Source organism: Heterodontus francisci, chromosome 18, assembly GCF_036365525.1.
Source record: "Heterodontus francisci isolate sHetFra1 chromosome 18, sHetFra1.hap1, whole genome shotgun sequence".
Classification (NCBI taxonomy): Eukaryota; Metazoa; Chordata; class Chondrichthyes; order Heterodontiformes; family Heterodontidae; genus Heterodontus; species Heterodontus francisci.
Window position 1 is genome coordinate 78,221,520 of NC_090388.1, and position 26,185 is coordinate 78,247,704.

General features: G+C 45.3%; 1 protein-coding gene across 1 annotated transcript in view; it reads right to left on the reverse strand.

Moving 5' to 3' along the window:
• Positions 1–2,112: 2,112 nt before the first annotated feature.
• Positions 2,113–26,185, reverse strand: part of hipk2 (homeodomain interacting protein kinase 2) — a 270,628-nt gene continuing 246,555 nt past the window's right edge. The window contains 6 exon segments of the mRNA XM_068051058.1: positions 2,113–5,696; positions 6,170–6,330; positions 8,414–8,664; positions 16,029–16,310; positions 23,827–24,006; positions 25,259–25,401. Of these exon segments, the coding sequence (XP_067907159.1) occupies positions 5,232–5,696; positions 6,170–6,330; positions 8,414–8,664; positions 16,029–16,310; positions 23,827–24,006; positions 25,259–25,401 (1,482 nt within the window). The 3' untranslated portion in view covers positions 2,113–5,231.

Below are 26,185 nucleotides of genomic sequence, written 5' to 3' on the forward strand. Positions count from 1 at the left end.
GGATCATGTAAAACTGCATGGGAATAAGGACTCAGGTGTAGAGGGGAGGGGAGAATAAAGAACTGACAACATTCATGGCGTGAAAGCCCTGCCATCACGCTCCTGTATCCATCCACAATGACATATTTAAGGGCAGCCTGTTTTTGAGGCTTAATGGAGAAACAACCAGCTGACAATGCAAGCATTAAATCAATCACCATTCCCTACTTTTAAAATCTTCTTCAGGTTGGATTAGTCTGTGTAACAGAAAATCCTCCTATAAATTTAGCATCAGTCCTGAATATGTTCCAGCACATATTAAGAACCATAAAACTGCACAGTAATTTCTGCAAGCTAGCACCTAAAAAGAAAACCTGAAATGTAGTGTGTAAAGATCAAATGCATCCCCCCAAAAGTTAGACATGTTTCTGGCAATGCTGAAGTCTTTTTAGACCCAGTTCCACTATATATGCCAACGCTCACAAGGACATGGGTGTAACCAGTGGAGAGAGGTGGGAGGGTGGTGGAATGATGGGGATAAAACCCCCAAATATTTGACAATGCTTATTTCTCCCTCTCTCCAAATCCCAGATTTGCCCCAGTGCTTCTCTGGGGCTGCCAACCTTGATTGGTCATGTTCCTGGGGGTTTCCGCAAATGAACTTCCACCTCCAACAGTCTGGTCAAACAGCCATTTTCCCCCCATCTCAATGCTTTATAACTAAAAGAAGAAATTGTAAAAGTACACCATTTTTTAATGCCCCTATGATTTTACTCCTGGGTTGTTCACAGCAGTGTTTGGGAGATTGATCTTTATTTCCTGGAAACTCCAGGACAGTTCTGGAGGGTTGGCAACCCTAATGCTTCTCACCTCCACCCCACATAACTCTTTACATGTGATAGCACCTCCAATATGGGCCCATTTCAGTTTTACAGAGCAATGTTCCCAATGCATGCTCGGAGGGGGCCTATGTGGGAGACTGAATGCTGGTGTTGTAGCTCTGACTCCACTCTATGCTGGGCATCAGTGAATTGTTGCAGCTTTCTGATGTGTATTTGAAACCTGCCTTCTTTTTTTAAGAGCCTTGCGCTCTACTGCCAATATACATTGAAGGGCTTCCAAGACAAAAGTACTTCCAGCCAAATTGTTAAAATGCACAGAAATGCATCTTTGCCATGGCATTTTTACTTGATGGAGAAGTTCATTTTAAACAACCAAACTGTAACATGCAGCAAGGTACCAAAAGAAAGGAGCTGCCATGGAACAATGTCAGACACCAGATGGACTTCAGGCTACCCAGAAATTCTAGCCACGCATGGTTCTCTGATTAAAAACTTGCATACTTGTAATTAGTTCATCCTCTCAAAGTCAACGCTGACCTCCTACTTCAGCCCTGCACCCACCCAATGGTTTCCAGATTTGGGGGGGGGGGGGGTGGGGGGAGTGTGATGGGTGGTGGTGAGGCGGGAAAGAGGGGCTTCTTGTTGATGTTGAGTTCACAAATACTTGCATCTCAATACATCGTTCAAAGGTACATGTATAAATGCATTAAATAGAATAAAATTGATTCCTGTGTGAATTAATTAAACTGTGCAGACATTTCCTGGTAATCAGTAGATTTTGTGCCCCTTCCTGGATTTAATGATTAGCAACAATTTTTTCTCCTTTTTTATATATAAATATATGTATATACATACAGAACAGATACGGACTCACTCGAATGTTTAAATACATCAAAATAGCAGCAATGCCAGTAACCATTAAACCTTTAAGAAATTTCCACCTAATGAAGAAAATAAAGTTGAGAAGTAAGAGTTAGTTACACATGAAGAGGAACAAGTTCCGGCTCCCTCCTCCTAACAGGGTAAAGAAATCTTCACAGGGTAGCAAAGCACATATAATGCAATAAAATGTGGTTTCTTTGGTGACAAGAGCCATTTTGTTTCTGTGTAGGTGTGTGACTTATTCTTCCCTCCACCTCCTCACTCTCACCCATAGCCAACTCTCCTCTTTGACTGAGTTGCAGCTGGTTTCTGCCAGGCCAAGTACAAGGCCCAGTCTTCCGTACACACAGCGAACACGGGTGTCATTATATAATAATCCAGCCCGTGGAAATGGACCAATTTATTCCAGGACCAGCCATTTAACCCCACTTAAAACAGCTGACACAGCTTACGTCAACCTATAACAACCCAACGACTATTCGATTACACAACTCAGACAAGGCAGCAATCTCTGTGTAGAAAATGCAATCGCCACACCTTCTATTTTCTACTAGTTACCTGCGCTAATGCACTGTTGCCCAATCCAATAGCCACTAGCTACATGTGGCTAATTGGGCCTTCAGATGTGGCTAAATGGGAATACAGATGTGGCTAATTGCATTTTGGATTAATAAATCAAAAAATAATTGTCATTGCACATGTGACCTCAATACTCATACATGGTGTATGGATGTGGACTAACATTTCTTTGTATTTTCTGGTAAATGGTGATGAAAAGTAGAGACTGCGAATGTTTATTGATCATGCGTTTTACTTCCTTAGTTACTGAATGGTGGTAGATGTTTGATGTTTGTTCAGTAAATATACATATCTGAAGTTCATTTACCTGTATTGTGTGAGTATGTGTAAATGAGTGCTTGTGGATAAAACTATGTGGCTCTGGGATCTTGGCTAGTCAGCGATTTCTATTGGACAACACTGCTCAAAAAACACATACACAGCACAACCTGAAATGAAGTTGAAAGAAAGAAATTAAGTGGTTCCCACTGAAGCGTGCAGAGTTGGTTGTCAGCAGAAAGAAAACGAATGAACCGAGAGAGAAAAAACAAACACTAATTCAAAAAGTTTAAAATAGCCGCGAAACGTGAAGACAGTTGTTTAAGTGTCACACCTGACAAGGGAAAATCAAAATGTTTTTCAAAAATGCCAGTCACAAATTTGTGTAGTGAGCAAGGAGATTCTGTTCATTATTGTTACTTTCTGCTTTTAAAACATTCATTTTCCTGAAAATAATTTCAAGGAGAAGAAGCCTAAGTTGGTTGTGACATTGCACCAGTTCAAATACTCAACCTGCCTTTCTGCCCAAAAAACACAATGCTTTTCACCACCAGGCGGCAGTCAAACTTACAGCACAGAATTGGCATGGGTCAGGGTCAGTCAAAATCACTGGTACTGTAGATCCATTCTTAAATTCTCTGTTCCATTTCCCTCATGTCTCATTTGATCAGGTCAGTGAGCTGTTAAGCTGCACTGCTTCGGATGGTCCCAGCTTCGATCAATGGACTGTGCTGAACTCAGCTATGGTGACAGTAAAGAGGAGCCGTAGTTGGCCTCAGTGATCCTGAGTGAGAAAGGTGAGGATAGTTTGAACCTGCTTCCGGCCAGGTCTCTCCTAGTCATCATCCAACACATCCTGCAAGATGCAAGCACATGTGGAAAGGATTGGGTTCAGCTGTGATGCCCTCTGGGGTGGAACAGCCGACTGATGCTCACTCTCAGGTTCCAAAAGGGTACCAGAAGGCACCCGCAAATAAGTGCCTTTAGGAAAGGGACAGGAGGAGGCCATTCAGCCCCTCAAGCTTGTTGCACTATTCAATTAGATCAGCATGAACTGTATCTCGATTTCAAGGAATTGTGAGAACAGGGGAGAAAATTGGCAGAAAAAAAGTGTCCAGTTTGTGTGCTGGACTATATGTTATATCATATTCAGATGGCAGAAAACAGTCCAACGTTGTGTCGCCTAAAGGAAAGCGGGCAGCTTTTTCCTTACTACATTGAAAAAGGTGGGCAATATTAAAATGATATTTTGATGCCGTTACGGAGGAAACATTTTCTTCTGAGAAAAAACAAGCAGAGACATCTGGTGGACTGAAATTGACTTGTTTTGATGGTGGCACCAGACAGTAACAACTGCATGTAAACTAAAGCACCTGCACACCATACATTTGAATTACCTTGGAATATTGTGCAGTACAGCAGTCTCCCTTTTTCTGTCTTTTTTGCCTTCCCCCAGTGCACATTTTTGTTAAGGACAGGATCAGTGGCACTGTAATGCCTTCCATGATTTAACTGCCTGCCAACACTGACTGAAGAAAGTAGTTGATTCAATGGCAATTGACACATTTAAGAGAGAAGGGACACTGATAGTTTAATGGCAAGACTTGATATTGTTTTCAGGGAGGGTGGTGTTCCTAATATTGGCAGATCAATGGGCAGACACGGGGAGGGGGAGATGTCTATGTTACAATAATTATACACAGACTATTTGTAGCCTTGCAGGTTTGATGGATCAAATGGCACTTTTTTGCTTGAGACTTTATGCTCTTCTGCCTAGATTGGCTGGCCACCTGGGAGAGGGAACGGTGAGCTGTGAACACCTGTGGAGCGGCAACCACAAGAGAGGATGGGGCAAGCAAACTAAAGCGACTGCGTGTCTCCCTCTACATCCCCCACAGTCTCTTACAGCCAGTCCTTCTTCCACCTGGAATCATCATGCCTCAGCATTAACAGCACCTCCATTAGATCTGTTGGAAGCCTGGAGGAACTCTCACCCTTTTCTGTAAGGCACTACAAGGGAATATGTTCGAAACATGACAGGAAGCTCTCTGCTGAAGAAACCACAGACAGTAAAATCAGCACACACACACACCCACACAGTGGAGCTCAGGACAGTCACAACTAACATGCCTTAAGAACAGAGCTAGGTTGATTCACAGTTGTGCAATCACGAGTAATATCTATTGGTATCGTATCATTGAATGAAGCTTTCCTCGTCTCTCTACATTCTAAAATGGGCCCTGGCAACCTCTACCTTCACAAGGAGGGTTTGATTTAAGAAAGGGGGAGCAGCTCTTTATTTTTCCAAAAAAAAAAATAAAAACTAAAATTGGGAAAGTCAACAACCATAGTTCATTTACTTGAACTTCATCAATAAAACTTCGACCAAACTCTCAGAGTAGCTTCCAGGGTCCCAAGGTCGCAGGTCCTTAAAATATTTCAGAGATCAAATATCTCCCAACCATCCGTTGCTTAACTCCCCTTTGAATGTCTTCGGCACAGGCCACAGGTCAATTGTCAGGCTTTCAAAATTTGGTGATTTTTTAAAATAAACTTCTGATAAAAGGATTTGCATTTTTCATTCCATGACCGAGCACTCTTCCTTCCAGCTCATTTCTCAAGTACCTTCTCAAGTGTGAGACGAGTTGTTGCTTGTTTTAATTCAAAACAAGGTTGTGATAATCTCCTGTCTTAAAGATAGGGGTACTGGTTGACCTTGGTTGGGCTCAGTGGGTATCCGGTGTAGACAGCTGAGGCTGGCGAAGCGTTGATGTATGTCTGGTGGGCAAATTGGGCTTGGTACTGACTTGGGTGGATGGTGGGAGATGGCAGTACCCTTGGCCCCATGCCGACGGGCACTTGGTGGACTATCCCTCCAGGATGGGTGGCATAGGTGTGCCTGGCAGAGCCCTGCGATGCCACAAGATGAGCCACTGTGCCTGTGGGCCCCAGGGCAGCAGGTGTGGCATAGGTGTACAGGTGAGGCTGCCCTGGTAGGTGGGCTGCTGCCAGGTGAGGATGCAAGGTAGTGTGTGAAGGACTTCGGTGTGGGAATGAGTAGGGGGCCTGAGCAATGGTCGGTGTAATGTACGCCTGTTGCCTTCGATGTCCATGGTTACCACTCCGCTCCTGGATTCCTGTCACGTGTTGCGGAGCCTAAAGGACAAATACATTGTTAACTGATGTTGAGAGAAACATGTTGAATTATCTAACGCATTCAGTTCCAGAAACATTACTACTATATTTCAGTCACCACCTTTACCCCCCAATAACATTGATTAGAGGAAATCCTAAGGTGCACTCGATCCTCTCCTCACATCAGGAGGAATCCTATCCACACTCCATTCTGCATTCACAACTGGAGGGAACCCAGCCACCCTCAATACTCTACTCCCACCAGGACGGATCGCAGGCACACTTGACCTTATCTTCACAGTTACACTCAATCAGGAGCAAGTGGGCAGAGATCAGGAGCCAACGGGCAGAGATCGGGAGTGAGTGGACAGGGATCGGGAGTGAGTGGACAGGGATCAAATGTGCAAGGATGTAGATGAGGAGCAGGCTGTCATGGATCAGCAACAAGTACCCTGGCTGACTTTGAATGAATGTACAGGCATGCGTTTGGGTACCTGACTGAGATTGAGGGGTTGCTGTTGAAAGGAATGGGCTGTAGACCTCTGTTGCCGGTAGGATGATAACCCCGAGTAACTCGCTGAAGAGTGGGTTATACTGGATGTTGTTGTGCTGGAGTTTTTGGTCTTGTGGCCCAACGAATTGTGCCCCTGTGTGCCTGAAAAATTAGAAAGAGCATGTAAGCAGAAGAAATACCACAGCTGGACTGGAAGGAGTTAACAGTTAATCCAGCATTTATTTGGGGCAGTGGTGCTGGTTGGAAACCACCCTGGGCTCTGGAGAAGAAAGGCCAGGTCGCCTCACTCCCCATTCATCAAAAATTATGCTTTATATTTAAAAAAAACAGTTTTAATACCTTTTTTAATTTTAACTGCAATTTTAGTCAATCAAAAATTTATGAACTTTAATTTTTATATATTTTTATTTTTCTGACTGTCATTAATCTGTTCAAAATAAATTGATTAATGCCAATTGGTAAAGTCTATGGTCCGAAGTCTAACTAAAAAGATAAAGTTGGCTAGGCAACTTTTGAAATCACTCTGGGATTGGCTGGAGTTTCGTGAAATGGGGACCGATCACTGTAAAATAGGACAGCGAAAGGCTAACGGCTTAAGACGAGCCCATCGGAGTTTGGTTTAGAGTCATAGAGTCATACAGTTAGAATCATAGAGTTATATAGCACAGAAACAGGCCCTTCGGCCCATCGTATCTGTGCCGGCCATCAAGCACCTAACTATTCTAATCCCATTTTCCAGCACTTGGCCCGTAGCCTTGTATGCTATGGCATTTCAAGTGCTCATCTAAATACTTCTTAAATGTTGTGAGGGTTCCTGCCTCTACCACCACTTCAGGCAGTGCGTACCAGATTCCAACCACCCTCTGGTGGAAATTTTTTTTCCTCAAATCTCCTCTAAACCTCCTGCCCCTTACCTTAAATCTATGCCCCCTGGTTATTGACCCCTCCGCTAAGGGAAAACGTTTCTTCCCATCTAACCTATCAATGCCCCTCATAATTTTGTATACCTCAATCATATCTCCCCTCAGGTTTAGGAGCATGATTTATGCATCAAGCAGTTTGTACCACTACTAGTTGTTACCGCCCCCTGTGGCACTGCTCACTGTAGATCAGACAATACTTGTTTATCATGACTGACTAAGTAAAGGACAATGTATTATTTTATCAGCTAAGGTGAGGTACGTCCTTTTAAAGCCAGAAAAACTCATAGCTGCAAAGGTTACTTGCAGTTGGTGAGGGACATTTCTAGATCAATAGACCAGAGGCAGTGGAAGTAACTACAAAATGATAATCTTTCTTTTTCTGTTTTCAAATACTTTTCGTAGAATCTTACAGTGCAGAACGAGGCCATTTAGCCCATTATGCCTGTGCTGGCTCTTTGAAAGAGCTATCCAATTAGTCCCATGTCCCATTCTACCCCCATAGTCTAGAAAACTTTCCCTTTTCAAGTATTTATCCAATTTCCTTTTGAAAGCTGCTCCAGTTCATCATTTAGAAAACACTCTAATTTATCTATCTTGGGTCCAAAGTGTCTCTCAAGTTCATAACACCTACTCCAGTGATAAATAAAACTGCAAAAATCTGTTTCGGGGGGCAGTGGTTTACAGCTCCAAATAATGCCCCCCACCCCCACACTATGAAAATGAAAAAGGCTGCATGTATTAGGGACCAGGTTGCATTCCTGATCTATGCTTATTTAGCAGATTTCATCTGGCTAAACTGCCCCTCTGTGGGCGAAGGGGTACGACAGCAGGCTTTTTGCACCCAATCGCTATCTATAACCCCTGGATGAAGTGAACATATGTGGATATTGCGTTAGAACAGGAGACACCTTGGCTGAGATACCTGTCGATGCCTCCTTGCTTGATTCATCATGAAGAGTAAACACTTGGTGCAGTTAAATCAGAAGATGCAGCGTTCTCAAGACAGGAGGGGACAAAAAGGTGGTGGGGTAGGACTTGGACAAAAAAGGTCATCAGTGCAACTAACTCTGAACCAAGTGAGATATTGAGTACGTTCTAAAACACAAGGATACACCTTACTGCTTACTCATGAGCAACCAGAAGCATCAATGTCAGCTCCTGACTGCACTCCTCCAATCATGGCAATGCATTGGGAGACTTGTCTGCCAAGTCAGGGATTGGGAGGTGGCGCTAGTGATCTGGGATCTTCTAGGAAGGACTGAGACACTTGCGAAGGATACAAAGAGGGACTGAAGGCAAACCTGACACAAGGCGGTCACACCCTGCCATGGTGTCACTAGACTGTGTCTTGAGAGGTGGGACAATGATGGTGCGTGGGTTGCCACTGTAGTGGCTATCTGACCGTCCTTTGGCTGAATTGTATGCGGTGCTGCTGCTGATGGTGTGCTGCTGTCGCACAGCATATGGGCTGTTGTTGCTTGAAGAGTCCGAGTCTGGCGAGTCATGAACTGTGACACAGCTGATGATGTCCTTCCTCTGCTTTGACAATCTACTGTAAAAAAGTAAAGGAAACACTCTTAATAGTGGACTGGAAACTGATCTTTTTAATCACACTACCCTTCAGCTTCCCCTCCGCCCACCACCATCTCTCCCCAGAGGGTCCTAAGTCTTCCTGAACTGAATTCCGTTGGCAATAACCAATCTCCAGTAACTTACCCAAATTTGCCATTCTTCAGGTTTGATACTTGACAGCAAGAGTGGGTGGGCAATTCATCATTGTAAGGCACAACAGCTCAGCCTGATCCAATCCTCACCCAACATCCTTTCTTGCACACACACATGCTTCAGTAGCAATGGGAATCCTGACTGTCATTTCCCCATATCCAGCACACTGGGCCAGTTGTAGAGTCTCAACTGTTGCCCTGACTGAGATCAGTTAATTCAGTATAGACTTTGGACGGAGATCTCTTGGTCTGTATGGCTGAGTTATACCATCAATTAATTTGTCCAGTGGGAGCAGGGAGCATCTTGAAAACATGGATGATGAAATTTTCCATTCTATAAAATCCATTACCGAAACTGAGACTCAACTCCTACTTCCCAAAAAGGTTTGTGTTTAAGTATTGGGGGACCTAGTATCTGCCTGATGGTTTGTCTTATACATATTGTTCTGCAGGATATGGCCTAAGGTGGGTTGGGATGCTCTAGAAAAGCAGGTATAAGAATGGAAGGTAACCCTTGACCCTGAAACTTCATTACTGCAAAAACGCAGATCAAATTCAAATTCAGTTATCAAGATCAATGGCATCAACCAAGCTTAGCATGTAGTTAAAAGAAGTGACCAATTAGTGACTATGGTCTTTGTGAGGGGAAGTGGGTGGGAGGGCTTTGGGGTTGTGTTGGTTCCAAGATGACAAGCATAGCAATGGCAGACTGGAACCTAGCCAATCCCCTGCAGAGACTTGAGGTAACCTGATACCTGAGACAGGCAGATTCCCAGTACTGGGGCATGGTTAATGATCAACAAGCATCTGGACTCATTGATGGGGCCTGGAGAGAGGCTGCCATTCTTCCTGCTTGGCTTCAGATAACCCTGAAAGCCATCAGAATGAGGTGGTGCGAGCTGCATGCATAGAATATTTCAGCTCATTCCACTTGTCAAGTCTGAAGTGGTGTTTTTCTCCGCATAAGCTACTTAGCTTAATTCCACCCCATCCCCCCACCCCACCTCACTCTCCCTGCCCACATCCTTTAATATTCATCTTTTCCAAGCAACTATCTCATTCCTTTTTAAAAGAATTAAAGGACTCTGCTTTAATAACAGTTTGTAGCAGAGATTCGGCATTCTAATCCCTCTTTGTAAAGAGAAAATTTTCCAAGTTTCCCCTTCAATTTTTGAGATTAACATAAATATGGGCCTCCTTGTTCCCTCCCTCACTGGCCAGTGGAAACAATTGCTCACTATTTACTTTATCATAATACTTTACAATCATGTAGACCTCAGTCAGGTCACTCCTTGGCATTGTCGGCACCAGTGAAAAATGCCCTACTTTCTCAAGACTCTCTTCATAACTGTAATCCTTCACCCCTGGGAGTACGCCAGGAAATCTATTATGCATCCTTTCCATTGCTTTTATATCTTTCTTATCATGGGATGACCAAAACTCTACATAACACTTTACAGCCTAACTAAGGTTTTATACAAGTTCAATATTGCCTCCTTTGCTTGACTATTCTGTCTCTACATCGTGTTTGCTTTTTTAATGGCTCTATTTACTTGTATTGCCACCTTCAATGACATTTGTATCTGCACACCAAGATCCATGTGCTCCACTTAAAAATCTACTTCCCAAATGCTTGTTTTATTTATTTATTCTTGGTATGCAGGTGTCGTCGGCAAGGCTGGAATTTATTGCCCATCCCTATTTGACCGAACTGAGAAGCTTGCTATGCCACTTCAGAGAGCAGTTAAGAGTCAACCACATTGATGTGAGACTAGAATCCCATACAGGCCAGGCTGCATAAGGATAGCAGGTTTCCTTCCCCTTATTAGGGTAACAGTTGGCTTTTTATGAAAATCTGACAGCTTCATGGTCACTTTTTTTTATTTACTGATTCCAGCCATTTATTTCCAACCTTTTTTTTTACAACTGAATATAAATTCTCAAACTGCCATTCATGTTCTCTGGATTATTTGTCCAGTAACAAACGCAACAATAATGTGTCCATTTGCACCATACTTTTCTTCATTAAACTGCATTTGCCACTGCTCTCATAGAATGTCCCAGCACATTCTGATCACCAAGTTGGTACTTCAGCAATTCCATATAGATCTCATCTACTACATTTCCTTTATCTATCCTCCCTGTTGTTTCTTCAAAGAATTCTATAAGGTTGGCCAAGGACAGCTTGTATTTTAGCAATCTGTGCTGACTGGTCAGAACTAATTCACTTTTCCTCAAGTGCCTAGTAATTCTATCCCATGCTGTAGATCCCAGTAGTTGATTGACAGCTGAAATAAGTCTAAAGGGCCTGTGATTTATTGTGTTTTATTTTGGAAGAGGGCACTCAAATTCCAATTGGGGAGGCAATAGCGCAGTGGTATTGTCACAGGACTAGTAACCCAGAGACCCAGGGTATTGTTCTGGGGACATGGGTTTGAATCCCACCACAACAGAAAATAAATTAATTAATAAATCTGGAATTAAGAGCTAGTCTAATGATGGCCATGAAATCATTGTCGATTGTTGTAAAAACCCATCTGGTTCACTAATATCCTTCAGGGAAGGAAATCTGCCATTCTTACCTGGTCTGGCCTACATGTGACTCCAAACCCACAGCAATGTCGTTGACTCTTACATGTCCTCTGAAATGGCCTAGCAAGCCACTCAGTTGTATCTAACCACTACGAAGTCAATAAGGAATGAAACTGAACAGACCATCCGGCATCGACATAGTCACCGTAAACGACAACAGCAAACCCAGCCCTATCAACCCTGCAAAGTCCTCCTTATTAACATTGGCGGCTTGTGCCAACTTTGGGAGAGCTGTCCCACAGACTAGTCAAGCAACAACCTGACATAGTCATACTCATAGAATCATACCTCACAATGCCCCAGTCACCAACATCACCATCCCCAGGTATGTCCTGTCCCACCAGCAGGACAGACCCAGCAGAGGTGGGGGCACAATGGTATACAGTCAGGCATGGAAACCTCCTGCTGATTACCACCTACCACACTCCCTCAGCTGATGAATCAGTACTCCTCCATGTTGAACAGCACTGGGAGTAAGCACTGAGGGTGGCAAGGGCGCAGAATGTACTCTGGGTGGGGGACTTCAATGTCCATCACAAAGAGTGGCTCGGCAGCACCACTACAAACCGAGATGGCCGAGTCCTAAAGGACATAGCTGCTAGACTGGGTCAGCGGTAGGTGGTGAGGGAATCAACAAGAGGGAAAATTATACTTGATCTTGTCCTCACCAATCTGCCTGCCGCAGATGCATCTGTCCATGACAGTATTGATAGGAGTGACCACCGCACAGTCCTTGTGGAGACGAAGACCCGCCTTCAAATTGAGGATACCCTCCATCATGTTGTGGCACTACCACTGTGCTAAATGGGATAGATTTCAAACAGATCTAGCAATACAAAACTGGGCATCCATGAAGCGCTGTGGGCCATCAGGAGCAGCAGAATTGTACTCAAACACAATCTGTAATCTCATGGCCTGGCACATCCCCCACTCTACCATTACCATCAAGCCAGGGGACCAACCCTGGTTCAATGAAGAGTGCAGGAGGGCATGCCAGGAGCAGCACCAGCATACCTAAAAATGTGGTGTCAACCTGGTGAAGCTACAACACAGGACTATCTGCGTGCCAAATTGCGTAAGCAGCATGCGATAGACAGAGCTAAGTGATCCCATTACCAACAGATCAGATTTAAGCTCTGCAGTCCTGCCACATCCAGTCGTGAATGGTGGTGGACAATTAAACAACTAACTGGAGGAGGTGGCTCCACAAATATCCCCATCATCAATGATGGGGGAGCCCAGCATATCAGTGCAAAAGATAAGGCTGAAGCATTTGCAACAATCTTCAGCCAGAAGAGCCGAGTTGATGATTTATCTCGGCCTTCTCCTGAAGTCCCCAGCATCACAGATGCTAGCTAGTCTTCAGTCAATTTGATTCACTCCGCGTGATATCAAGAAACAACCCATGAATGAATAAAAAAAAAACTGAAGGCACTGGATACTGCATAGCCTATGGGACCTGACAATATTCCAGCAATAGTACTGAAGACCTGTGCTCCAGAACTTGCTGCGCCCCTAGCCAAGCTGTTCCAGTACAGCTACAACACTGGCATCTACCCAGCAATGTGGAAAATTGCACAGGTATGTCCTGTACACAAAAAGCAGGACAAGTCCAAACCGGCCAATTACCGCCCCATCAGTCTACTCTCAATCATGTAAAGTGATGGAAGGTGTCATCAACAGTGCTATCAAGCGGCACTTGCTTAGCAATAACCTGCTCAGTGACGACCAGTTTGGGTTCCGCCAGGGCCACTCAGCTCCTGACCTCATTACAGCCTTGGTTCAAACATGGACAGAAGTGCTGAACTCAATAGGTGAGGTGAGTGACTGCTCTGGACATCAAGGCAGCATTTGACCGGGTATGACATAAAGCAACCCTAGCAAAACTGGAGTCAATGGGAATCAGGGGGAAAACTCTCCGCTGGTTGGAGTCATACCTAGTGTAAAGGAAAATGGTTGTGGTTGTTGGGGGTCAAACATCTGAGCTCTGGGACATCACTGCAGGAATTCCTCAGGGTAGTGTCCTAGGCCTAATCATCTTCAGCTGCTTCATCAATGATCTTCCTTCAATCATAAGGTCAGAAGTGGGGATGTTCGCTGATGATTGCACAATGTTCAGCACCATTCGCGACTCCTCAGATACTGAAGTAGTCCGTCTAGAAATGCAGCAAGACCTGGACAATATCCAGGCTTGGACTGATAAGTGGCAAGTAATATTCATGCCACACAAGTGCCAGGTAATGACCAGCTCCAACAAGAGAGAACTTAACCATCTCCCCTTGACATTCAATGGCATTATGATCTCTGAATCCCCACTATCAACATCCTAGGTGTTACCATTGACCAGAACCTGAACTGGAGTAGTCATATAAATACCGTGGCTACAAGAGCAGGTCAGAGGCTAGGAATCCTGCGGCAAGTAACTCACCTCCTGAGTCCCCAAAGCCTGTCCACCATCTGCAAGACACAAGTCAGCAGTGTGATGGAATACTTTCCACTTGCCTGGATGGGTGCAGCTCCAACAACACTCAAGAAGCTTGACACCATCCAGGACAAAGCAGCCCACTTGATTGGCACCCCATCTGCAAACATTCACTCCCTCCACCGACGCACAGTGGCAGCAGTGTGTACCATCTACAAGATGCACTGCAGCAATGCACCAAGGCTCCTTAGACAGCACCTTCCAAACCTGCAACCTCTATCACCTAGAAGGACAACGGCATCAAATGCATGGGAACACCACCACCTGCAAGTTCCCCTCCAATTCACACACCATCCTGACTTGGAACTATATCGCCGTTCCTTCACTGTCGCTGGGTCAAGATCCTGGAACTCCCTTCCTAACAGCACTGTGAGTGTACCTACTCTACATGGACTGCAGCGCTTCAAGAAGGCAGTTCACCACTACCTTCTCAAGGGCAATTAGGGATGGGCAATAAATGCTGGCCTGGCCAGCGACACCCACATCCCCTGTATGAGTAAAACAAATACTTTCACCCAATTTCACTTCCACAATCCCAGTATGTGCTATCCCTTCTCTCACTTGCCACTGCATGCTCAGATATAAACCTTCTTTCTGAGTAAGTGACATGGTTTAAACTGGGTTAAACTCTGGCAGTATCCCTGTGCGCAATTGGGGTCTCCAAGCTGCAGCTCTTGGGTGTCAAAAGCAGGCAGACTATGATATGTGCAAAGGGACTACACTTCACAGCTCATCTCCTTAAACATCTCAATTGCCTGACCATTGAGAAGAAATTGTTTGATCATCAGTTGCTTTAAGGTCAAAGTTACTACAGTCATGTCATTGAGGACCAGCTCGGAGGTCTCCAGTTCTTCGTTTCAGACGGCTTGAACTAACGGGCTCTGTGCACCATTATTTCCTAGCTATTGTTCATCTGTAGGAATTGGTGTGATGCTGTGGTTATTTACTGCTTCTCGGTGAAAACAGGAATATGCACTGGGACCCCGTGGAATCTCTGGTGAGCAATTGCCCTGACTAAGGGATCTTCACCAGTCCTTTCTCTTCTACCCTACATCCCAGGACACATCCTCTGATCTTCCAACTCTACCAGCTTCAGTATGTCTCTTCCTCCACGTCTATCCAATTTGACTATTAGTGTAATACCCTGAGCAAGCACATGCTACAGTCTCAGCTCTCTTGGGAAATCTCTCTGTCTCTCTGCCTTGCTGTCTCTTGCTGCTCCTGAAATAGGTTGCTCAAAACTCAAGGTAGAATTTTATTAATGCGACCGGCTGGAGGAAGGCTGGAAGGCTGTGGGGAGACCCTGTCTTGGTCCTCCGTCAGACTCCCGAAGCCATTCCATGACGGGCAGGCAATTAACTGTCCGCCGTCAAGGACGCCGTCCCTTTAAGGGACAAGTTCCTGCCTCCAAGAGCTGCAGCACTGGGAGTGTCACTGGGGGGCAGTGGCCATTGCCTGTACTGCAGGAGGCCGTGCAGCATCGAAGAAGAAGGAGACCCCGGGACAGGTGAGTAGGGTCATGGCCGCCGAGGCCTTTCAGGCAGGACCCTCCCCACCCCCCCCGAGGTCCCTGGATTGCCCAAAAAGTAGGCATCCCGTGACCCCGCTAGGAGGCCGGCAGCTTTAACCTGGCAGTGTCTCCTTCGGCGGCGGGCCCCTCCGCCTCCCTCAAAATTATGGAGGCAGGAAGAGGCCCTTAAGTGGCCAGTAATTGGACATCAATACAATTCAGCCTTAGTCTCTGCTCTAGACATGCTCAGTGCTGTGGTTGACTTCCAAATGTGGTCACCACCACCAGCTCCATTCAGAGGCTTTCAATGGACAATGTTACTTGAGCTCAAGCCTCACTTGCATACATCCAGTGAAAAATTCGGGAGAAACATCTCTACCCAGACAGTGGTTAGAATGTGGAACTCGCTATCACATGTTGAGGTGGATAGCATAGATGCATTTAAAGGGAAGCTGGATAAGTACACGAGGGAGAAAAGAATAAAAGGATATGTTCATAGGGTGAAATGATGTAAGGTTGGAGGAGGCATAGACAGTTGGACCTAATATCTTGTTTCTGTGCTGGAAATTCAAAGTAATTCTACGTAACAGTGCCTGCTGTCTTTTCACCTGTTGGGGACTCGTTTGCGTTCCTCCTCCTCGTCTGTGTCGCTGCTGATGGTGATGACACTGACTGCCGGGCTAGGCGTGTCGGGAATGACGATGGTCTGCCTCTGGTGCTCATGGGTTGTGCTGGTGGCCTCTCCCCAGCCACACGTTAAGGTGCTGCAGGCTGGACTGTCCTGCACCACTGCACACCGCGGCGGGGTGTTCTCCTTTACACGTTTCGAGCGCTGTGGGGAGTGTGAATTAAAGATTCGGGAGGAGGAGACCTCGTAGGTTGAAATATTCCTATGGGAAAAGAGCAGAAACATTGAGATACATGCACAGAAAAAGAATCAAGATCCCTACGTATTACTCATAGCATCAAGCTTAACAAAACAGTTCTTATTTAAGGCTCTGAAATCTATTTAATTCTATAATTATGTTTAATTTGATTTCCCCTTCTTTTTTCCAATATTCCCATTCTCCTCCTGAAGGCGCTGACTCGTGTTGGCACACAGTCCCACAGCTGCTGGCTCCTTCCTAGTATCTCAGCCATTGGCCACTCTTCATGTGTGAGCCTAAATCCGACAATGAGGGCCATCATAGTTGAGCTTGGACCTGATAACCACAGGTATAGACTTTCCAGCAAGAGGAGAAGGGGTCACTGGAAAATGAGCAGTATCAGAACCCGTGGCAGATTTTCCTCTGTCTCCTTAGTTCAGAGATACCACTGTTGAGTTCAGTCAACTCAACACAGACTGAAGAGTGAACCAGCGTGTTCTGGTCTGTGCAATTTTATCTCCGTAGGTTCATATTATTTTCTTCTACCCCTCACCATCCTTCAAACATGAAAATCAGTTACATCTTGTTGAAATGATTGCTGAATTTAAAGAACACACTTTTAGACTTGGCATGAATTCAGTTAGTCTGACAATCAAAAAGCCCACAACAGCAAGGGCTTAAACAATGAAAGTTTTAACTCTGTGAACCTGGAGATCCAAGCACCCCATCTATGTCGGGTTACTTAAATGTGGTAATCCTACCTCTAACATGTGCTCTTTCAGAGCTTGGTTTTCCAGCTGGTAGAAATCAGAGGATTATCTCTATATATACTGAAATAGACACTGTTAATAGACACTGTGTGTGAACATTACAGATTAAACATTGCATTCACTACACATTAAACTTCAATATGGCAAGAGTGAAGAATTACATATTGCAAGAAAGAACTGGTGGCATAGGAATTCAATGAATTAGCACAGGGAAATTTTAGAAGGAACCTGGAAGTGACAGTGGACTTGTCATGTGGAAAAGAAAATCGAATGTTGGGCATGTACCTCAGTGACACCATCTGAAAACATAGCGTCAGTTTCCACATGTACCACTGATGACATCCAGCTCTGCCTCACCACCTCCTCTCTTGAGCCTTCTGCTGTCTCTAAATTATCAGACTGCTTGTCCAACATTCAGTACTGGATGAGCAGAAATGTCCTCCAACTAAATATTGGCAAGACTGAAGCCATTGTCTTTGGACTCACCACAAACTCCATTCCCTAGGCACTGACTCCATCGCTCTCCCTGGCAACTATCTGAGGCGGAACCAGTCTATTCGCAATCTTGGTGTCATATGACTGCATGGGTTTCTGCTGGGTGCTCCGGTTTCCTCCCACAGCCAAAGACTTGCAGGTTGATAGGTAAATTGGCCATTATAAATTGCCCCTAGTGTAGGCAGGTGGTAGGAGAATGGTGGGAATATGGGATTAATGTAGGATTAGTATAAAATGGGTGGTTGTTGGTCGGCACAGACTTGGTGGGCCGAAGGGCCTGTTTCAGTGCTGTATCTCTCTATGACTCTATGACACCATCACTAAGGCTGCCTATTTCCACCTCCATAACATCACCTGACTCTGCCCCTGATTCTGCTTCTGTTCATCTGCTGCTGAAACACTCATTCATTTCTTTGATACATAGAACCATAGAAAAATTATGGCACAGAAGGAGGCCATTCAGCCCATCTGTGTGTGCCGACTGTAAAAACTAGCTGCCCAATCCAATCCCACCTTCCAGACCTGGTCTGTAGCCTTGTAGGTTACAGCACTTCAGGTGCAGGTCCAGGTACCTTTTAACTGAGTTGAGGGTTTCTGCCTCCACTACTGATCCGGGCAGTGAATTCCGAACACCCACCACCCTCTGGGTAAAAAAGTTTTTCCTCATGTCCCCTCTAATCCTTCTAGATACCTCTAGACTTTACTATTCCAATGCAACTGGTTGACCTCCCAGGTTTTATCCTCCCTAAACTTGAGGTCATCCAAAACTTTGCTGCCCATGTCCTAACTTGCACGGAATCCTGTTAACCCATCACCCCTGTGCTCACTGACTCACATTGGCTCCTGGTTAAGCAACACTTCAATCTTAAAATGTTCATCCTTGTTGTCAAATCCCTCCATGTCCTCACCCTTCCCTATCTCTGTAATCTCCTTTAGCCCCACAACCCTCCACAATATTTGGGCTCCTCTAATTCTGGCCTCCTGTGCACTCCAATTCTAATCGCTCCACCATTGGTGGCCGTGCCTTCAGCTGTCAAGGCCCAAAGCTCTGGAATTTCCTTTCTAAACTCTCTGCCTCACTACTTCTCTTTCCTCCTTTAAGATCCTCCTTATAACCTATCTCTTTGATTAAGCTTTTGGCCATCTGCCCCAATGTCTTCTTGTGTGGCTCGCTGTCACATTTTGCTTTATCATGCTCCCGTGAAGTGCCTTGGGACATTTTACTATGTTAAAGGCACTATTACACCAACGTGCTTTGTTGAATGATAATCTTCTTTAATCCACTGACTAGAAATCTGAATTTATATTTTTTGAAAGATATTTAAAAAGACCAGATAAAAGGATGCCTTTGCTGGCAGCTTAAGATGATCACCTAGTTTGCAACACTGTATCCTACATTGCAAAGGAATGAGGAGAGAGACGACATTTCTGCATTTCTCAGCAAGAACCAAGACCCAGGAGGTTTAAAGGAACTACCTGTTCTTTCAGCAAGCAGAGAAATACTGCGAACTGCTATGTTTTGAATCACTGAGTGACTGTCATGTGACAAGCACCTCCCTATCTGTGGTTTTAAGCTTTTTTTTATCTGCAGCAGAGAAGAAGCAACTGGACTCTGACATGTGCAGACCCTAAGTGGGGGTCCCTCTCTCTCCATTCCAGTTTGAAAGCTTTCAAATCCTGCCTGTTGACTGACCACCTTTGTATACCTTGGCTACAATCAGAAACCCCATTGGAGGAAATCATCCGCATTGCTGTCTCCAAGAGACCCACCGAACCAGTCATCTACCTCTTCAAACTAAAAGCTTCAGGACCACCCAGTTGAATCACCAAACTCCACAGACTGTATACCTTTTTATGGACTATAACTCAACCAATCTACTTTGTAACCTGTTTTTATGTGTGTAAACCTCCTATGTGTGTGTGAGTGAAAGTTGGCACATTGTTTATTATTTTAATAGTTTATTTTAGGTACAATAAAGTTAACCTCTTTCCTTGTTAACTAAAGAAAACCTGTCCGATTGGTTCTTGTTATGATTATAGCAAGTAAGTAATCAAACACCTACTGTACATCCACTTTAAGAAAGAATTAAACCTCTTGTGGTCAAACAAGGAGAGAGAAAAGAGGGAAGCCCTTTGACGCCTCCTCACTTGACCGTAACAGTGCTATATAATTACAAGTTGCTGTGTTTTCCAGACAGTGGTGTTTAAATTTCCAAAGGTTGTGTTGAAGCTTTATTGAGACATGATGTAGTAAGTGGTTTGGGAGAAACAGGTAACTTTGGACCGATGGTTCCCAAAGCCCTCCTTGTGTCATGTCTGGTCTGTTGTAGAATAACTGATAGAGATTGATTGCTATGATTAGTCAACAATTCTATTATCATTATATCCAGTGACCACCAGGATGGTAGAAGGGGAATTAGATAAGACCATGGTCTTTTTTCATCAAGCTATGTTCCCAATACACTGGGCAGATTGAACTTGTTCTGGTTGCCACACATTAAAATGTGTAGTGTCAGAATATCACTCATGCCCCTGAATCAGAAAGTTGTGAGTTCATACCCCACTCCTGCACAAGGCTACACAATGAAGGCTGATACTCAAGTCCTGAAGGGAGGTGCTATCTTTTGTGCAAATTGGCTGCCACTTTTCACTACATTACAACAATAATTACACTTCAAAAGTACTTTGTTGGCTGTAAAGCACTTTGGGATATCCTGAGGTCATGCAAGGCACGATACATAAATAAAAGACCTATCTTCGTTAAAAGAGACACGGGCCTTGTGATGCCCGATTAACCTGCACCCCCATTGATTGAAATGGAGGCACCATGCCAACTTCTTGCTGCCTGCTCCTTATAATAATTTCTGCATGCTGCCAGCGCTAACTGCGCAGTTCATTGACTGTACTCATCAACAGAGGGCCAAAATCATAATTTCCTACCACCACTTAGAGGTAGACTGCACTGCTTAAACTTGCATCTCTTAAAGGGGAGGTGCATTGTGGCTGGAATGGGTGCTGGGAGACGTGAGGGAATCTGGCCTGGGAAAGAGTGAGGAATGGCATAACATGAAAGAAAGTGTGCTTCAAGGTGTTTGACTGCTGCACTCGAGGTTTTGGTAGAGGAGGTGGAAAGGAGATGTCCAGCATCCACAGGGAGACTGGAGGCCCTCCAGACACATGGTCAAAAGGCAACTGAATTAGATAGCCATGGAGGTCAATGCCAAGGGTCAAGCCCTGAGGTATTGGATGCAGTGCCACAAGAAATTCAATGACCTTACATGAGTGGTCAAAGTCAGTGAATGCATCTTCAAATGCCATATCCTACCAACTGCACCACTAGCCTCAGCCACTGCTCAAATCACCACACCACCATCAATCACCTACCAAAAATCTGTCAGTGGCACCCAACCGGAAGTAGCAAGCTAACTGGAGAGGGGTGGGGGGGGGGGGGGGCAGGTGCACCTACATGTCTTAACCCACTGGAGTAGATGGGGTTGGCCATTATTGGAATGGCCATTGTTGAGGCCATTACCAGCAGCTAGTTCTGAAACTATTGAAGATGACGGTATCCTCAGACCTAATTCTCCTTCTCACATCCCACTTTCCCCTCATTCCACAATCTCTTCTGATTTCCAAGCTGTGGATGGTGTAAGCATAGACCTCTTACTTTTCCCTTCTCCCCTCACCACAACCTTACCCTTTTGCCTTTTTCCTTTCAGATACTCAACAGGTGCAACCAGGCCAGGCAGTGAAGGAACACCAAGAAGAGAGTGACGATGAAGACACAGTGCCGTTAGTTGATTTCACACTCACAGCTACCAGCTCAGCTACTGATATTGTGTATCTTAGAGGATGGATTAGAGATAGGATCAGCATATGCTGCCAGCTCATCAGAGGGTTAGGTCTCACACAGGTGCCTCTACAGAGGACTCAGAGGGGTACATCAATGAGGCAGTCTATGAAGAATATTGATGGGTTTGCACAACAAAATGCTTGGTGCATTGGGAAGCCTGATAGAAAGCCTGTGTTCAATGTTAAGGAGCATGGAGGTGTCCAGCACCAACTTGGCACAGGGCTTTATGCAGAACGTGGAGCCCATCCTTTCCAGTATGGAAGTGGTGGCCAACTCCATTGACACACTTGTAGACCTAACCATGATGCAGCATCCGATGGCTGATGTTGCAACTTTCATTGCAGCAAAAGGAGCAGCCACCCAATGTCTGAGTGCTGCTGTGAAAGCTCAGCCTGCTCTCACGCAAGCTCAGACTCCTGCCATCATGGCTGTGGATTATAGTGTTCAAAGGGACTTGCAGAATGTCGCAGCATTGCAGCAATCTGTCCTCCAACAGATTACTAAGATTGTTGAGCAGCAGTGGCTTCACGGAGCATGAACTTGCTGACAGCATTTGTCCTCTCGCCTCTGCGCCAAGTGCCCTTTCTGTTGTCCGTCAGCCAGCCAGCTTAGACTGCCCATGCTATCTGCAGCCGGGCCTTCAAGCTCCAGAGTTGCTCGGTCATCCTCCAAGGCCATCTTCAGTCTCCACCAGCCATGCTACAGCCAGTGGAGTAGTACTGCGTAGGGCAGACAAAGGCACACAGAAGGCAGGCACTAAGAGAATGCACAAGGCATGATTTCATTTATAAATTTGGTTTGAAATGTTTATTTTATGTTGGCTTTTATCTTTGCATTGTGGTCAAGTGGATGCGATGATGGTCAGTGACTGTGGGGAGGGAAAAGGTGTGGGACTGTTGGTGAATGGGGAATTATGTTTGCAGTTTCTGGTATCGCACTCGAACTAGGTCTGCACAGAAAGCCCAGGCAGAAAGGGGCTGTCTAGGTTGCCTGCTTCTCCTCAGCTGCTTTCCACATAACTGGTGGCAAGGACTGTCCCCTCATGATGGTGAGGTTGCTCAGCATGCAGCAGACCACCATGAATCTTGACATCCGCACCGCCAAGTACTGCAAGAATCCTCCATAGTGGTCCAGGCAGCGGAAGTGTTGTTTCAGCACATCGATGGTCTGCTCTATCACATTTCGTGTGGCTGCATAGCTCTCATTATATACATGCTGTGCAAATGTGCATGAGTTGCACAATGGAGCCATCAGCCATTTTGACAGCGGATAGCCCTTGCCGCCTATTAGCCACCCTTTGGTTTGCTGTGGTGGTTCAAATGCAGATGGCGCAGCTGAATATCACAGAAATATCATGACTGCTGCCAGGATATTGGAATCTGACCTCGATGATTCACTGCCTTTGGCTTCACACCAGCTGGCTGTTGAGGAAGTGGAATCCCTTTTGGTTGGTATGAGGCAGGGTTGACTAGCAGCACCTGCAAAGCAATGAGAGTGCAGTCAACGGCACCCTGCAACATGAGGAAGCCTGGAATGTGGTTATCATCCTACTGTGAGGTTGCAGTTGTGGCTGCAGCAGGTGGCAGATTTCAGTGAGGACTTCCTTTAGTGAAGTGCAGACGTCTCACACACTGTTATTCGCTGAGGTTCGGGTAGAAGAATTCCTCCCTGAACACCCCGGGTGGATATGGCCTCCTGCTGCAAGCCCTTCTTCCTCTCCTCCTCCCTCTTCTAGCAACTTGTCCTGCTCTGCATGGCCTCTGCTCATTCTCCCAGCCGTGCTCTATTCTGAAGGTAATGTCTACTACTACAAGCATGTGTGGGAGCAACTGGTTTGTGCAGAAGCCCTGAAGTCAGCAAATGGTCCTTAAGCACCTACCACACCACTCCCTGTAGACTTTTGCAACCTGAAAGAACTATGGAAAGCACTAAATGTTAGTAGAATCATAGCAACAACCAGAAGAAATGAACCAGCAACTAACCTGTAAATAGTTGATCATACTTTTAAATAACACCGGTGGAGATGGTCAGGGGGTTTCTTCCGGCTGCTTAACAAGAGTTCAGCTGTTCAAGTTTAAGAGAAGGCATCATCTGGAGCATTGATCTCCAAAATGGCATGACTACCATCAAAGCAGCAGTACATGCTGATTGACATCATGATCTGCCTCCTTTGCATACTTCTGACAGATATTAGCTTGCACATGCTACAACCTCACCAAGACGGCATCAGGCGCAATTTGTGGCAGATGTGCACGTGCGCACATTGAACGCCATTTTGGTCCCCGAACGGCATCGTAGCAACAAAACAACAAGTGCTATCGAGCCCAATTTTGTGCCCTTATATTCCAACAGAAGTCATTTGACCCCTCCTCAGCTTTCACAGAGGCATGACTGTAAAATTCAGCTGATGCATTCTACACACCTGGTGGAGGACTGCTGTTGCTTGTTCTTCTTTGAGGTGGAGCTTGAAGTAGGTTGCTGTCTCATTACGTGAGCGACGCCAATATTCAACGGCTGGGCAGATGGCAGAGTCACATGACTTGCCAGCAGGGCCGGCTGCTGCATGATGGTATTGTAATGGCTGGTGTGTGGATGAGTGTTCCTGGGCCAGACAAAGAGAAGTTAAAGGAGATAATCATGCTTTCACAGCAAAGACCAACAATGTGCCCTCACTAGTTCCAAGTAGTCAACCTTCTCCCTGAACTTCTCTCACTGAAGTGTTATTCAGGTTCGAGATAATTCCAAGAAAAAGGGAAGAACAGGGTTTGCGTTTGACATGGACAGCATTTGCAATGACTTCTTTCAGGTACTCAGCTTCACAAATGTGAGGGCAGTAAATATATCAGGCAAAATTCATGATCGGACTGTGGAAAGAATAGTATCGACAGGTGGCACATTCTCCTTTCAATTCTTATTTATGTGCCCAACTGGTGACAATGCTCCTTGACCTCTCTGGGGTCAAGTTGGCTCCATGATAACACTCCTGATGATTGGACACTGGAACTGCATCAAAAAATTCTTGTTTATGAGATCAGCAAGTGACAATCCTCTTTGAGAAGGAAAAGGGAGAGAGAGTAATTGGGGTCTCTGTGGGGTCAAGTTCAGTCCATCATGACATGCTTGGACATTGGTCATTGGATATTGATGGGACTTTGGAACTGAGTCAACCTTTCATGGCATTCTCAATTATCCGACGCTGAAATACATCAGGGGCATCAGTGACGACTGACTGAATGGCCTGGGCCAGTGATGACACCTGGAGGGCTAAGACATACTGTATATACATATGAAAAAAGGAGATGGTAAAACAATCTATACACCATTTACCCATTCCTAAGCACACTATCTCTTAGGCGACATAACTTTGGGGGCTGGAATGCTCCAAATAACCCTGCAAGCCAACACATACTAGCAGCTAGAAGTTTACCAGGACTCTGTGCTGGTAAATGGTGCCATTTGTGATGCTTAAACTTCAGCAATATCCCTGTACATCCTTGAGTGGAGACCTTTTAAGTCACCCTGTGCCTCAGTCATCTGGATTAAGGCAATTGGGCTATGTTCCTGTGGGGAGAGTGCTAATTCTGTATTGTTTGGATATCTCAGTAGTCTGGTTAGGAGTTGGGTTTCCACATATGCCAGACACCCAACTAACCAACACAGAGGCTAAGCAACCTAAAGCCATGATGATGATGTCAATTAGGCCATTACATCCAAGCACATCAGGCCAAGTTATTTCACTGTTTTGCCGGACCAAATAATTACAGATTATGCTGATGTGCACTCCTTCCCTCGAGGGAGGAGCTGGCAGAAAATTAAGTAACCTCATTTCAGTTGACTAGTCTGATCAAACCTACCTCCAGTCTGCCAATTGCTGGGTCCCTGCCATTGTCTCTGGGAGCACGGTAGCGTGCTGCATCGATGTATGCGCCGCCACTCCTGTTAGCTGCTGCCAGGCTGGAGGCAAAAGGATCTGCTGAGTCCCAGCAGGCCAAGTCTGCTAAAAGGAAAAACAAACAAAATAAGAAATGCTCATGAGGTTAAGGGGAGGGGGCATAAACAATCAGCACCTCCTGCCCCACCCCCACCACCCTCGTGCTCAGTTTTAATCCAAAGTAATTTCTAAATTGCCAGAAACTCTATCCCAAGTTTTTGACAGAATTAATTCAGTGAACATTAACACAAATTGCAACTCTGTGACAACCTTGTTGATGAAAGGTCTCCACACAAAATGTTAACCAGGTGACCTATGTAACTTGAGTTCTCTCTCAGTCTATTCACGTGTGCATTTTGGCTGCTGCCCTGGACCTGAGCCCATTGCTCTATTTCCACTTCTGCTCTTTCTATTTAACTTATTTTCTCTTTACCCATCAGGACTCTCTTCTATCATCACGCCTGCTTTCACTTTTTCACTCTCAGGTATTCTTCCTTCTCAATTCACTATCCAACCCTTCAGTACTCCTTGGCCTTCCTGCTCTCTTGCCGCTGTTCCAGGCTTGACTCCCTATTATAAACCTACAGCTTCCCGCTGTGCCTCTCTTGGCATCCTCTGATGAGCTCATCAAGGCACTTGACATTGGCTCATTATAAGCAGCAACCCTAATTGCTCCATCCAACTCTATCGTCAACCATCCCGTCCAGTGCACCCGGTGGGGGCTGATCTTCTTCCTGTCCAACTCACCGTTCCCACAGATGACCCAATTCCCTCTGCCAGCGAATCAGCTCTCACCATCCCTCTACGCATCTCCCTCCAGAACGTCCGTTCACTTGTGAACAAGGCCCTT